The sequence below is a fragment of the Enhydra lutris genome, unplaced genomic scaffold (assembly GCF_002288905.1).
Source record: "Enhydra lutris kenyoni isolate GAN:26980312 unplaced genomic scaffold, ASM228890v2 scaffoldscaffold66, whole genome shotgun sequence".
NCBI classification, from domain to species: Eukaryota; Metazoa; Chordata; class Mammalia; order Carnivora; family Mustelidae; genus Enhydra; species Enhydra lutris.
Genome location: NW_019154150.1, coordinates 14497962 through 14513453, shown reverse-complemented (window position 1 = coordinate 14513453; position 15492 = coordinate 14497962). Strand labels below are relative to the sequence as shown.

Below are 15492 nucleotides of genomic sequence, written 5' to 3'. Positions count from 1 at the left end.
GTATAGGGCTTTTAAAAATAGTGTTTAAAAAATTTCTGGGTGTCAGAATGGCCAAAATCAATAAGACAATAAACAACAAGTGTTGGAGAGGATGTGGAGAAAGGGGAACCCTCTTACACTGTTGGTGGAAATGCAAGTTGGTGCAGCCACTTTGGAAAACAGTGTGGAGATTCCTTAAGAAATGAAAAATAGAGCTACCCTATGACCCTGTAATTGTACTACTGGGTATTTACCCCAAAGATACAGACATGGTGAAAAGGACCATCTGTACCCCAATGTTCATAGCAGTAATGGCCACAGTCACCAAACTGTGGAAAGAGCCAAGATGTTCTTCAGCAGACAAATGGATAAAGAAGATATGGTCCATATATACAATGGAGTATTATGCCTCCATCAGAAAGGATGAATACCCAAGTTTTGTATCAACATGGATGGGACTGGAGGAGATTATGCTGAGTGAAATAAGTCAAGCAGAGAGAATCAGTTATCCTATGGTTTCGCTTACTTACGGAGCTTAAGGAATAACATGGAGGACCTGGTGAGATGGAGAGGAGAAGTGAGTTGGGGGAAATTGGAGGGGGAGACAAACCATGAGAGACTGTGAACTCTGAGAAACAAACTGAGGGTTTTGGAGGGGAGGGGCGTGGGGGGTTGGGTAAGCCTGGTGGTGGGTATTAAGGAGGGCACTTATTGCATGGAACACTGGGTGTGGTGCATAAACAATGAATTTTGGAACACTGGGAAAAAAAACTTTAAAAAAATTAAAAAAATTTCCAGGTATTAGGATCTTTTGGATTATTGATGCTTATTGCATCAAGCTAATAAAAATTCTTTCTTCTCAAACTATTCCAAAAAATGGAAGAGGAAGGAAACTTTCACACTCTGAGTTTCAATTTTGCCCTTATAACAAAACCAGATAAAGACATTACAAAAAAAGAGAATTAGAGGCCGATGTATCTGATGAACACAGATGTAAAAATCTCAACAAAATATTAGCAAACCGAGTCTAACAATACATTAAAAAAAATCATTCACTACAACCAAGTGGGATTTATTCCTGGAATGCAAGGATGGTTCATTACTCACAAATCAATCAATACGATACATCACATCAACAAGAGAAGTGATAAAACCATATGATAATCTCAATAGGCCCCCAAAAAGCATTTGACAGAGTACAACGTTCATTCATGATTAAATACCCTCAATAAAGTAGGTTTAGAGGGAACATAATATAAGGTTATATATATATATATATATATATATATATATATATATATATATATATATAAAAGAAGATCATATATAAAAAACCCACAGCTAACATCATACTCAATGGTGAGAAGCCAAGAGATTTTCCTATAAGTTCAGGGAAAAGAGAGGGATATCATTCTCGCCACTTACATTCAACATAGTACTGAAAATCTAAGTCACAGCAGTCAGACAAAAATAAAAAGCAACCAAATTGGTAAGGAAGAAGTAAAACTTTCACTATTTGCAGATGACATGATACTGAATATAGAAAACCCTAAAGATTCTACTTAAAAACTGTTAGAACTGATAAATGGATTTGGTAAGGTCACTGGCTACAAAACCAATGCACAGAAATCCATTGCATTCCTATGCGCTAATAATGAAGTAGCAGTGAAATTAAGAAAAATCCCATTTTCAGGTGTACCTAAGATAATAAAATCCCTAGGAATAAAATAAGGAGGTAAAATACTAGTATTCCAAACTATAAAACACAAAGAAATGGAAAGACATTTCATGCTCATGGATTAGAATTAATTTTTTTAAAAAATGCCCATACTACACCCAAAGCAATCCACAGATTTATTGCAATGCTATCAAAATACCAACATTTTTCACAGAACTAGAACAAATAATCCTAAAATTTGTATGGAATCACAGGACACCCCAAAAAGCCCAAAGCCTTGAAAAAGAAGAGCAAAGCAGGAGTTATCACAATCCCAGATTTCAAGATATACTACAAAGCTGTAGTAATCAAAACAGTACGATTCTGACACAAAAATAGATATACAGATCAATGGGACAGAATTGGGAGTCCAGAAATAAACCTGTGCTTTTATGGTTAATTAATCGACAATGGAGGCAAGAACATACAATGGGGAAAAGACCGTCTCTTCAACAAATGGTGTTGGGAAAACTCGAGCACTTTCTTACATTGTACACAAAAATAAACTCAAAATGGATTAAGGACCTAACTGTGAGACTTTAAAACCATAAGATTCCTAAAAGAAAACTTGGTAATTTCTGTGACATCAGGTGTAGAAACTTTTTTTTTTTTTTCCTTTTAAGATATGTCTCCTCAGGAAAGGGAAACAAAGGAAAAATAAATTACTGGGACTACACCAAAATAAAAAGCTTTCAACAAAACAGAAAGGCAGTCTACTGAAAGAAGATATTTGCAAATGATATAGTCAATAAGGGGTTAATATCTAAAATACATAAAGAACTTACGTAACTCAATGCCCAAGAAACCCAAATCTAACTAAAAATGGGCAGAGGACCTAAAAACACATTTTTTCCAAAGAAGACACACAGATGGCTAACAGACCCATGAAAAGATGACTCACCATCACGAACCATCAGGGAAATGCAAATCAAAACCACAGTGAGATATTGCCATACTCCTACCAGAATGACTAGAATCAAAAGACAAGAGATAACAAATGTTGGCGGGGGATGTGAAGAAAAAGGAATCCTTGTGCACTATTGGTGGGAATGCAAACTTTGGAGTAGCCACCGTGGAACACAGTATAGAGATTCCTCAAAAAATTAAAAATAGAATTACCATATGATCTCATAATTTCACAGCTGGATATTTACCCAAAGAAAATGAAAACACTAATTCAAAAAGATAATGCATCTTTTTTATTTTTATTTTTTATTTTTTAATTTTTTTTCCAGCATAACAGTATTCATTGTTTTTGCACCACACCCAGTGCTCCATGCAATCCGTGCCCTCTCTACTACCCACCACCTGGTTCCCCCAACCTCCCACCCCCCGCCCCTTCAAAACCCTCAGATTGTTTTTTAGAGTCCATAGTCTCTCATGGTTCACCTCCCCTTCCAATTTCCCTCAACTCCCTTCTCCTCTCCATCTCTCCTTGTCCTCCATACTATTTGTTATGCTCCACAAATAAGTGAAACCATATGATAATTGACTCTCTCTGCTTGACTTATTTCACTCCGCATAATCTCTTCCAGTCCCGTCCATGTTGCTACAAAAGTTGGGTATTTGTCTTTGTTTATTGCAGCATTATTTATTACAGCCAAGATATGAAAGCAACCCAAGCATCCACTGATAGATGCATGGATAAAAATGATGCCACACACTCACAGAAATATTACTCAGCTGTAAAAAGGAATGAGATCTTTCCATCTGCAACAACATGGGTGGACTTCAGAGGGTATAACGATAAGTGAAATAAGTCAGAGAAAGATAAATACCATCTGATTTTGTTAATATGTGGAATTTGAGAAACAAAACAAAGGAGCAACAAAAAAGACAAACAAAAGAGATTTAAATAGAGAAAACAAAATGGTGGCTGTCAGAGGGGAGGTGGGTGAGGAGAGAGATGAAATCTAAAAAAAAATATTTTTTTATGTTATGAATTACATTAAGGTTTTCTTTGTGACCTTTTATATGGTCAGTTTAAAGGAACATCTTATGTTGAAGAAAAAAAGGTACATTTTCTGTTATCTAAGTGTGAAGTTGGGTATATATCTATAACATTTTATCTGTTGTTTATGTCATTTAGTATTTTATATTCTCACTTATTTTTGTTCTCTTGACAGTCTTGGGTTGAGAGTGTGTGATAAAGTCTGTTGCTTCTTGCATCTTCTGTAGTTTCCACTTTATAAAAGTGGTTACTGTACTATTTAAGGCCTAGCATTCATTACTGTATTTATTACTGGTGGATGTTTGTTTTGAATGGTGGGCTTTAGCATTGAAAAGTGTTCCTTGTCTTATTTACTTCTTTTTGGCTTCAGTTCTGCCTTGTGTGTGAGGAAGAGTCATTATGTAACTCTTTGTATATTAGGAACACAAACACAGTTCCTGCTCTCTTTTCTTGTTTGCCTGATCTCTCTCTCTCTGTCTCTCACTCTTAATCACTTTTTATCACTTCTAACATATATATACAGTGCAATTTACTTTTTGGAGTACAGTTCTGTGAGGATTAACACATGCATAGACCCTGTCACTACAACCACAAGAAAGACACAGAACAGTAGCAACATCCCAAGGAGTAACATTATGCTGCTCCCTTTGTAGGCAGACAGCCTCCCTCCCACCCCATTCCCTGGCAATTTCTGCCTTATCTGCCCCAAAGTTTTACCTTTTCTAAAATGTTGCCTAAATGAAACTATATTTGTACGTAATCTTTGAGAGTTTTTTTAAACTTAATGTAGTTGAGATTCATCCATGTTGTTGCGAGTATCAATAGTTCATTTCCTTTTATTGCCAAGTCCTGTTCCATTACGGAGATATGCCAGAGTTTATATACCCATGTATCCATTCAAGGACATAAGGGTTGTTTCCATTTCCTGACTGTTACGAAAAATGTTGCTGTCAATTTTTCTGTGTAGGTTTTTCTGTGGACATATATTTTTATTTCACTATATACAAGTTGCAGTGGCTGCATATAATATATGGTAGGTGTGTATTTAATAATTTTTTTTTATGAAACTGCCAAGCTATTTTCTAGAGTATTGATGCCATTTTGCAGTTCTACCAGCAATATTCATAGAATTCTAGTTGTTCCATATACTAGTCACTTTTCAGTTGGTCATTCTAATAATTGCATAGTGTCTTACTGTGATCTCAATTTACGTTGTTTTAATGGTGGTGATATTGGGCATCCTCTTGTGTTTATGTGAATATTTGCCTATGTTCTTTGGTGAAATGTCTGTTTAAATATTTTGCTCATTAAAATGTTTTTTCTTAATACTGACTTTTGAGAGCTCTTTGTATATTTTGGAAACAAATATTTTATGCTAGGATCTGGCTTGTCTTGTCTTATTTGTCTTCCACAGAGGATAATTTTAATCATGAGTTTCAGTTCATCAGTTATTTCTTTTATGAATTGTGCTTTTGGTGTTATATCTAAAAACTTTCTAACCTAAGGTCATGAAGATTTTCTGTTCTGTTTCCTTGTAAGGACTTTACAGTTTTACATTTTTTATTCAGTTATATGATTCATTTTGTAGGATTGCAATTTTTGCATATGGTACACAGTATGGAATGAAATATATCTTTTTGTTTTGTTTTGTTTTGCATGTGGATATCCATAATAAGCACTACTTATTGAAAAGACTGTCCTTTATCCTAAGTTCCCCTTGCAACTTTGTCCTAAACTAATTGACTCCATTTCTGAACTCTGTTTCCTTGGTCTTTGTATCTGTCATTTTATCAATACCACATTGGGGTTTTTCTTGTGCCTTAAAATAATTGTGTGATTCGGATGCCTGGGTGGCTCAGTGGGTTAAGCCTCTGCCTTCCGCTCAGGTAATGATCTCAGAGTCCCAGGATCGAGCTCTGCATCTGGCTCTGTGCTCAGTGGGGAGTCTTCTCCCCCCCCACACCCGCCGCCTCTCTGCCTACTTGTGATCTCTGTCAAATAAATAAAATCTTAAAAAAATAAAAATAATTGTGTGATTCTATTGTCTTTTCTCCCCAAATTGTTTTGCTTATGGGTTCCTTTGCCTTTCTATATAAAGTTTATGATTAGCTTGTTTATATCTACAAAAAATCCTGCTGGGATTTTTATTTTTATTAGAATTGCATTAAATCTGTAAGTTAGTTTGGGGGAAAATTGGCATATTAACTAAGTTTTTGCTATAATTTTTCTCTAATACTCTTTCACAGATTGAGGAAGTTCCCTTCTATTCCTTGTTTGGTGGGTTTTATGAATGGATGTTGAATTTTGTCAAATGCTTTTTCATTATCTATTGATTTGACCATGTGGTTCTTTTTTTTTTTTTTTTTTAAATAAACATATAACGTATTATTAGCCCCAGGGGTACAGGGCTATGAATTGCCAGGTTTACACATTTCATGACACTCACCATAGTGATCATGTGGTTCTTATTTAATCTGCTGAATTACATTGATTGATACTCAAATACTGAATCAGTCTTGGATTTCTGAGATAAACTCTACTTGATTGTAATCTTTTTATTTATACATTTTATGTATTTTTGGATTCAACCTGCATATATTTGTTGAGGATTTTTGCATCTCTATTCCTAAGGTATGTTGTCTCTATTTTTTTTTTTTTTTGTACCGTTAACTATCTTGGATCTTTTTCATGCCTATAAATGTGTAAGTATGTGTGTGCATAAATACATATATATATATATATATATATATATATATATATATATATATCTGATATATTTATCTCTTGTGGCCTCTTCTAGATATTTTCATTCTCTTTTATTTTTTAAATCTTAGATTGTCTGGAATTTACTTTCAGGTATGACACTATCACAAACATGCACTCAGTCTATAAATTTTGGTTAGTTCAACATTCAGCAGGCTTCTGTTACATTACTTTCTGCTTTTAGATTGCATTTCAATGCATCCGGTATTCTGTCCATTTTTTCCTCCTTAAAGAGATCTCTCCTGGAGTCTTCTGAACAACTCCAATATGGTTAGGCTGCCCTCTGTGCCTGGTTATAGCTATCACCTGCAATCATCTTGGGATTCCCTTTATCTCTTTCACTATTCTCTGTTTTCTTGACTAATTTCCCCAGGGTGAGTGTTGAGGGTTATATAGAGGAGTGGTGGTATGATAAGTGATTTTGGAAAGATAATAAAATGCCAGATCATTGTATGCTGTGATAAGGGTTCATCTCAAGGGTTGCAGCAACTATGGAGAATATTTTATAGGTGAATAACATAATCATACTTGCTGTTGGAGAAGATCACTGTGGCTATGACTTGTGAAATAGTTGGAAGAAAGTGAAGTTACAGTAATTCAGGAAAAATATAATGGTGCATTGAAATATAAGGCAGTGTTAGTGGGGGTATCACTCTCACAGTAACTTGGGATCAATTGGACATGAGAGGAAGGAGGAGAAAGGAAGATGCTCAGGTGTTTAAGTTTGGTCTTGAATTGATCCTCAGAGGGCGAGTGTCATGTTTAGGATAGATTCTGAATTTAGTGTTGGATGTACAGGTTGGAGTTTTGCAATATACCCTTTACCCACATTTAGCAAATGCTAGCATTTTACCATGTTTGATTTATAATTTTTCTTTTACTGTGTATGTATGCATGTGTGTGGCCAATATGAGAAGAGGTTGCAGACCTGATGCTCCTTTACTTGTTTTTGTTTTGTTTCTTGATGCTCCTTTGTTTTTATTTTTGTTTTGTTTTGTGTTTGACTCCCCTTTACTTGTAATTAGTTCACTGAATATTCCCTAAAAACAAACCATGGATTTAAAAAGAAGTTAACATTTATTTAACATTATTAACTCATCTACAGGCCTTATTCAGATTTTGTAATTGTCCCAGTAACATTCTTTTATGTGAAACAAAGTTGCCAGATCTTGAATTGCTGTCAGTTATCATGACTTTTTAGTCTCCTATAATCAGAACAATTTTTCAGTCTAAGGCTAGTGGATCTTTGAGTGGTTTTGGATCTGTGTTTGTATGTGTTTGTATGTGTGGCGGGTGGTGGTAGTGTGGAAAACATATTTGTAATTGTAGTCCTTGGACCCAGGGTTTAAATTAGAACTGGAATTGACTTTAGAGAAATGAGCTTTCTACTGTCTACATGCTGGAAAGGTGGAAACATATACTACTCAAAGAGTTTTAGTGTTGATTCATTTTTTGACCCTAGGAGATGAATTAGCTTGGTTATATCATTCAGGACCTAGGTGAGACTCATGCATAGGTATAGATACATAAGTATATCTCCATCCTTAAATAAAAGCATATGCCTGTCTATGTAAATTCTTCCTGCTTGGCAACATATCTCCCAGTGTAAAAGGACCATGGCATGGCCAAAATACTGAACTGCTTCCATTTGCCTTGGACATAACAGTGTCACTGTTCAGTGTTTGCTTCTCTTCAGGACTGTTGGGAACTTCCCCTCGTGCTCTGTGTAGACATCTTGCTAACAATAAAGTTCTATCTTCCTCCCTGCTTATATTCGTTAACTCTGTGTGTATATGTGTATGTGTCTGCATTTCCTTTTTCATATCAATAGACACCTGAAACGATGGACTATCTGTTAGAAAGGAAAATAATGTTAATATTAGTGAGTATGCATTCCTCTCTGTTGTCTTACACCTTTAGTTACAGAATGTTATAGGAATATAGGTTTTTCTTTTGGGTATATCTGTAGGACCTTAAATGTGTAGACTAGAGATACATTTTCTGTAGATGCAAGTTTGTGCAGATGTTCGCATGTACATACAGTCATGACTTCCAGTTTTTCTAGTTATTTATTGCCACACTTCTTTTGGGTGGTTGAATGGTTAAGAGGCAGGCTTTGTTGTCCCACTGGCCTTGATTTCAGTTCAACTTTTTAGATTGCTTAACTTTTCAAGATTCATTTTCCTCTTTAAAATAGGGATAACACTGAGATGCCTGGGTGGCTCAGAAGGTGAAGAGTCTGCCTTCAGCTAAGGTCATCACCCTGTGGTCCTGGGATGGAGCCCTGCAATGAGCCCCACATCAGACACTCTGCTCAGCAGGGAGTCTGCTTCTCTCTCTCCCTCTACCACTCCCCCTCCCCCACAATCATGCGTGCCCTCTCTCTGTCTCTCAAATAGATGAATAAATTTTTCAAAAAAATAGGGATAATAGCGTCAACTTGTTATGGCTAGTTTTCAGGTTTGAACGAGATACTACATACTAAAATTTTAGTATAGAGTCCAGGACAAATTAAGAATGCAAAAACAGTAGCTGATTTTTTTTTTTTTTTTGCTGTATGTTTAGTTATTGTACACTACTGACCCTGATAGTTGACTGCTCTGTTCATTTTATGTTTTCTCAAAAAATGTTTTAATGTCTTCCACAGGATTTTGTCTCTACAATTATTCGTTTACTTGACAGCCCCTCAACTTCCATTAGGGCAAAAGCCTTCCTCGTTCTTTTATATATTTTGATTCATAACCGCGAGATGCTGCTGCTCGGCTGCCAAGCAAGGTATGATTTTCTCTGATACGGTTTCATCAATAACATCAATTTGGAACCTGTTTTATTATAGTATTTCTTGGCTTCTGTGTACTTAATATTGAAATGTTTTCCCCCTAGACTTTTCTAAGGGTTTAATTTATACAGCCTCGGCTGGGAAATATAGAGGACGGAGAGAAGACCTCTAGAGCTGAAGCAGGGTGGTGGGAAAGAGCCGCGGTTCCTAGATGTGAGGACAGTCCACAGCAGGGTGTTAAAGTTGGTTCTGGTTTCCATCTTTGGGAGGCATTTTTTTTTTTTTTTTTTTTTTTTTTTTTTAATTTAAGTTTTATTTTTTTTTAAACATATAATATCTTTTTATCCCCAAGGGTACAGGTCTGTGAATCGCCAGGTTTACACACTTCACAGCACTCACCATAGCACATACCCTCCCCAATGTCCATAATCCCACCCCCCCAACCCCCTCCCCCCATTAACCCTCAGTTTGTTTTGTGAGATTAAGAGTCACTTATGGTTTGTCTCCCTCTTTGGGAGGCATTTTTGACTGGTGGTTTGGTCATTCACCTTTGTAAGATTCTGGAATGAGCAGCTGGAAGCCCAGCGGAACAGTCTACTCAAGAGTAGAGGAAGAGGCAGAGCAGGGAGAAGTTTCTGCACTGGACGTGGGCTGGGCAGATCTCACTCTCCCTGGGTTCCACCCTCTTCCTCTGAAACGAGAAGCTGTTCTGACACACCCCAGATTCCCTTTGTGTTGTGATGCTTCCTGATTAGCATCTAGACTGTCTGATGCATGTGAAATTACAACCCAGAGGAACCTTAAATATATGGTTGAATGTCTATTTCTTGATCTAGCTTGTTACTCATTGTAGAATACTGAGGAGACCCTAGAATTGCTAGATTGATCTAGATTAGAGGTTGGAAAACTTTTTTCCTGTAAATAGAGAGTAAGTATTTTAGGATTTATGGGTTAAGAGGCAAAATCGTGGCTATTTATATTTATGTAATGAGAAAAAACAAATTTCCACAAATTTTTTATTGATGAATGTACTTCTATAACAAGAGAGAAAACAAATATCTACAGATTTTTGAGTTGACATAGTAAAAATATACTAATAAATGAGTACATTTTTTTTTATAATGCAGGTTTAGAAATGAGAAGAACAGAATTCTTTTCTGAGGGAGAGAACATTTTGCGTAATTAGGGATCAAAATTAGTGTCTTCCTCATCAAATCAGTTGTAAATGTCTGTGTAAGTGCTGATTGCTAGCTTAATTTTGTGTATCTTGTCTTTGAAAATGTCTTTTCTTACAGATGAGTACTGTCACATACCAATATTAGTTCATGAGTATGTGATTTTAATTGAGCATGTTCATTGGTTGGAAGGCATGTATAGGATTCTATTAGATTCTTCCTTGATATTTGCCTTTTAGCATGTCCTTATGTTGCAGGTTAATCAGAACTAAGTGCAGGGTATGTTGAAGCTCCTACAGACCCTCCTTTCTTTCCATGTCTCAGAGATCATCGTCTAGCTTTGTTTTACATCCCGTGTCTTGAAAACTGATGTTTCACATATTTTATCTAACTTGTACTTGTGTTTTTAAAAAACTTCTCATTTAAATTCAATTTAGTGAACATAGACTTTATTATTAGTTTCAGGGGTAGAATTTAGTGATTCATCAGTTGCATGTAATACCCAGTGCTCATTCCATCACATGCTCTCCTTAATGCCCATCACCCAGTTACCCCATCCCCTCACCTGCCTCCCCTATAGCAACCCTCAGTTTATTTCCTAGTTAAGAGTCTCATGTTTTGCCTCCCTGTCTGTTTTAATCTTATTTTTCCCTTCCCTTTTCCTATGTTCATCTGTTTTGTTTCTTAAATTCCATGTATGAGTGAGATCGTATGGTATTTGTCTTTCTCTGATTTCTCTTAGCATAATACCCTCTAACTCCATCCACATTGTTGCAAATGGCAAGATTTCATTCTTTTTTGATGACTGAGTAATATTCCATTGTATATATTTACCACATCTTCTTTGTCCATTCATGTGTCAGTGGACCTCTGGGCCCTTTCCATATTTTGGCTGTTGTGGACATTGCTGCTATAAACATTGGGGTGCAGGTGCCCCTTCAAATCACTATGTTTTTATTCTTTGGATAAATACCTAGTAGTACAGTTTCTGGATCATAGGCTAGCTCTACTTTTAACTTTGTGAGGAACCTCCATACTGTTTTGCAGAGTGGCTGCACCAGCTTGCATTCCCACCAACTGTAGGAGAGTTCCCCTCTCTCCGCATCCTTGCCTACATCTGTCGTTTCCTGGTTTGTTAATTTTAGTCATTCTGACTGGTGTGAGGTGATATCTCAATGTGGTTTTATTTGTATTTCCCCGATGCTGACTGATATGGAACATTTTTTCATGTGTCTGTTAGCCATTTGTATGTTTTCTTTGGAGAAATGTCTGTTCATGTCTTCTGCCCATTTCTTGATTGGATTATTTGTTCTTTGGGTGTTGAGTTTGGTCAGTTCTTTATAGATTCTGGATACTAGCCCTTTATCTGATATGTCATTTGCAAATAATCTTTTCCCATTCTGTCAGTTGTCTTTTGGTTTTGTTGACTGTTTCCTTTGCTGTGCAAAAGCTTTTTATCCTGATTAAGTTCCAATAGTTCATTTTTGCTTTTGTTTCTCTTGCCTTTGGAGACACATCTAGCAAGAAGTTGCTGTGGGCGAGGTCAGAGCAGTTACTGCTTGTGTTCTCTAGGATTTTGATGGATATCTGTGTCATATTTAGGTCGTTACTCCATTTTGAATTTATTTTTGTGTGTCGTGTAAGGAAATGGTCCAGTTTCATTCTTTTGCATGTGGTTGTCCAATTTTCCCAACTCCATTTATTGAAGACACTGTCTTTTTTCCATTGGATATTCTTTCCTGCTTTGTCAAAGATTAGTTGACCATGGAGTTGAGGGTCTATTTCTGGGCTCTCTATTCTATTCCATTGATCTATGTGTCTGTTTTTATGCCAGTACCATACTGTCCTGGTGACTGCATGTTTTATAATTGTTTCAAATGGAAGCATGCATCCGTCCTTTGTCCATTAGAGCCAGAAGCAGAAGTTCTTATCTATTTGTAAAGGCCCCTTACCACTCTACTCTGTGTCTACCATTATTTTCACCAGGAAAAATAATATAGTTTCTTAATAGATGTTCTTACATCATTTCTTAGACTCATAGTCTGATCTCCATGTAGCAAATAGAGAATCTCCTACACAGTGTGAATTGGCTTTTGTTTCTTCCTTGCTCAGACTCTTCTAACAACATCCTATCATGCTGAAATGATAGCCTTGGTCTCTTCTTCCCTGCTTCACCTAGTCCCTGCCCACCTCTCAGCCCGTGTCTCCTATGACTCTTCTTGGCTTTTGCTCCATTCCAGCTATATAGTTTTTCTTATTGCTTTTCAAACATAGTAAGCCTATCAGACTAACATCAGGACTTTTCCCAAGTTCTGTTCCTTATGCCCATAATGCTTTTCCCCCAGATGCCTTCATGGCTGGATTCCTCAGGTCATTCAGGTTTCTGGTCAGTGTAGGGGTCTCTTCTTCTGAGAGCCACTCTGATCATCCTGTCTCAGACCGCCCCCTCTCAGCCCCAACCACAAAAACCCTTTAACTGGAAAGACCTAAAGCATTAAGACCATCAGAGCCTGGGCATGATCTCTTTGGTACCCTCAGGAAATTGCTATGATTTCTGTGTGTCTGAATGAATATTAGAGACTTTAGCAGTGATGGGAAGATGGTGGTCTGTGCATACTCCGGCCCCGACTTCCACCCTGCTGACTCTCTGGAGCACCACTGTGAGCCAGGTGTGTGTAGAGGAGCTTGGAAGGTGAGGCTTAGCCTTGCTGGAGAGGTGAGGACAGGTTCTTTTCTTCCTGTGCTGGTGGCAGAGTTGACTCACTATCCTCTACACCTTGGTGAATAGCAATTCTTGGGCTTTGGCAGGGTCCAAAACACGGGTGCTTTCTATGTGTGGCTATTGGGACTAGCATGCCTGTGCCCAGGAGATCGGGAGCAAGACTCAGTGGAGGCCAATCTGCCCCGGTTGGTGAGGCTGCAGGCAGACGACCTCATTTCCTTGTACTTGAAGAAAACAGCTCCCTCTCATCACCTGCTGCTTTGCCATAACCTGTCCTGGTCAGGTGCTGAGTAGATGAAGTCGTGAGTAAGCACATTTGTTGATGTGTCATAGTCCATTGACAGAGACATGGTTCTTGAAGGAGGAGGAAAAAGAAGAACAGGCAGCTCTCACTGGGGCAGAATGAATGGACTTGACAGAATTTTAACAAACAAGTAATGGAAACTCTGTGGAGAGGCCATTTTTCGAAATCCAACAGAGGAACTAAAAGAGCATGGCCTCTGCTGGGGATGGTGTTAGGGCTTTGAAAGGCCCCATGATAGAACACACTGAACCACACCAAGAGGATGACAGAGACCTGGGCATTTCATGTGAAAACAATAGGAAAGATGGAGTGAAGTTCCAGGAGACCTCACACGCCCTGAATGCCAGTGGGAAGAAAGGAACCGATGGAGGATTTCTAAATGAAGAAATGTTAGCAGTCATCTTCTGCTCGAATGTATTTTCTTCTGATACTGTCCAGAGCTGCAAGTAAAGGAATGAGAAAGTCACAAAACTACAAAGGTAAAGGGAAGGATGGCTAAAGCCGATGAGCACTGTCACCTCATCTTTGGGATTTGGAAGCTGGAAAGCTCACAGATGAATGCTTGCTTGTTTAGCAGAATGGGGATTGGCGAGATCCCTTTTAGTCTGCATGGGGAAAGCCATGAGGAGACCTGATGACTGCGTGACAGAACTCTGGAGAGGTTGGGAATTAGGGGTACCTGCTATGTTTGATGGTGGTGGTGAGGGGGAGGGGAGACTCAAGGCAGCATTGTTGGGGAATCTGCATGGAGGGTTGATCCCCACTCCTCTTCCTCCAGCAGAAACCTCCAGGAGACTCTGCCTCTTCTGCTGCAGCAGGGGACTTGAAATGCATTCTGGATAGTGTGAACTGGAAATATTGCCAGTTCAGGTGTTCTCACCCATAGATATGAGGGAGATGAGGGAGTTGCCTTCTGAGAAATCTGAGGATGGTCCACAAGTCTACTTACTCTGAAGAGTGAGGCCTTCCACCCCCTTTTCTACTGCACTTGCAGGCTGTTGGCAGCCTGGCTGATGTACTATTGGCCAGAATCTGGAGATTCGTCTCTGGAAGCTGACCAAATCCTGATAAAAGTCCCATAGGGCCTGCCATTTGGATGTCCCCTTCTGCAGCTAGTGACACCTAGCCGAATATTCTTGGAGTGGAGTCCATCAGCCCTAGACCCTGCTCCTGCAGAGACACCTCCCAACAACACTCCTGTGCATCATTTAAAAATATAAATGGAGCTCAAGAATTACCAGGTATTTAAGGGAAGCCTCTAACATGGGATACAGAAGCCAAAACTCTCCAACAGATAAAAGGGACGCAGCAGAAACAGAGACGAAACTTATAAACAGACACCTCCTGGAGAAATGAATGAGGAGAGCCTTTAAGCCTACCAAGTAAATGTGAAAGCTTCCTCATAAGAGGAATGCACTTTGCTCTTCCTCATTCTAAGGGAAACCAGCAGACAGTGGTTCTCACTCAGTGCACTGGCGGGGTCTGAAAATGTATTCTCTTTATGAGGCTATGGGGAAGCCAGATTTCTCCTTTGGAAAGGTTTTTATTGTTTTGGATGTAAGTCACATTTGTCTTATGCTTAGGTTTCTTCTTTTACATTTAAATTCAATTAGCCAATACATAGTATGTCATTAGTTTTTGATGTAGTGTTCACTGATTCATTAGTTGTATATAATACCCAGTGTTCATCAGATCACAAGCCCTCCTTAATATCCATCACCCAGTTAACCCAACCCTTCCGCCCCCCTCTCTTCTATAACCCTCAGTTTGTTTCCCAGAGTCAAGAGTTTGTAGTAGTTTGTCTCCCTCTCTAATTTCTTCTTATTCTGTTTTCCCTCACTTCCCCTGTGGTCCTCTGCACTATTCCTTATGTTCCACATATGAGTGGAACCACATGATAATTGTCTTTCTCTGATTGATTTATTACACTTAGCATAATCCCCTCCAGTTCCATCCATGTCAATGTAAATGGTGGGTATTTATCCTTACCAATGACTGAGTAATATTCCATTGTATACATGAACCACATTTTCTTTATTCATTCATCTGTTGAAGGGCATTTTGGCTCCTTCCACAGGTTGGCTATGGTGGACATTGCTGTT

General features: G+C 38.2%; 1 protein-coding gene across 3 annotated transcripts in view; it reads left to right on the top strand.

Moving 5' to 3' along the window:
• The window catches only part of LOC111159058 (unc-51 like kinase 4), a 618913-nt gene that overhangs the window by 152248 nt on the left and 451173 nt on the right, over nucleotides 1-15492 (top strand). For all 3 annotated transcript variants that reach the window (XM_022521436.1, XM_022521437.1, XM_022521438.1), the window contains one exon: nucleotides 9058-9185. In XM_022521436.1, the coding sequence (XP_022377144.1) occupies nucleotides 9058-9185 (128 nt within the window). The remainder of the gene's footprint in view (nucleotides 1-9057; nucleotides 9186-15492) is intronic.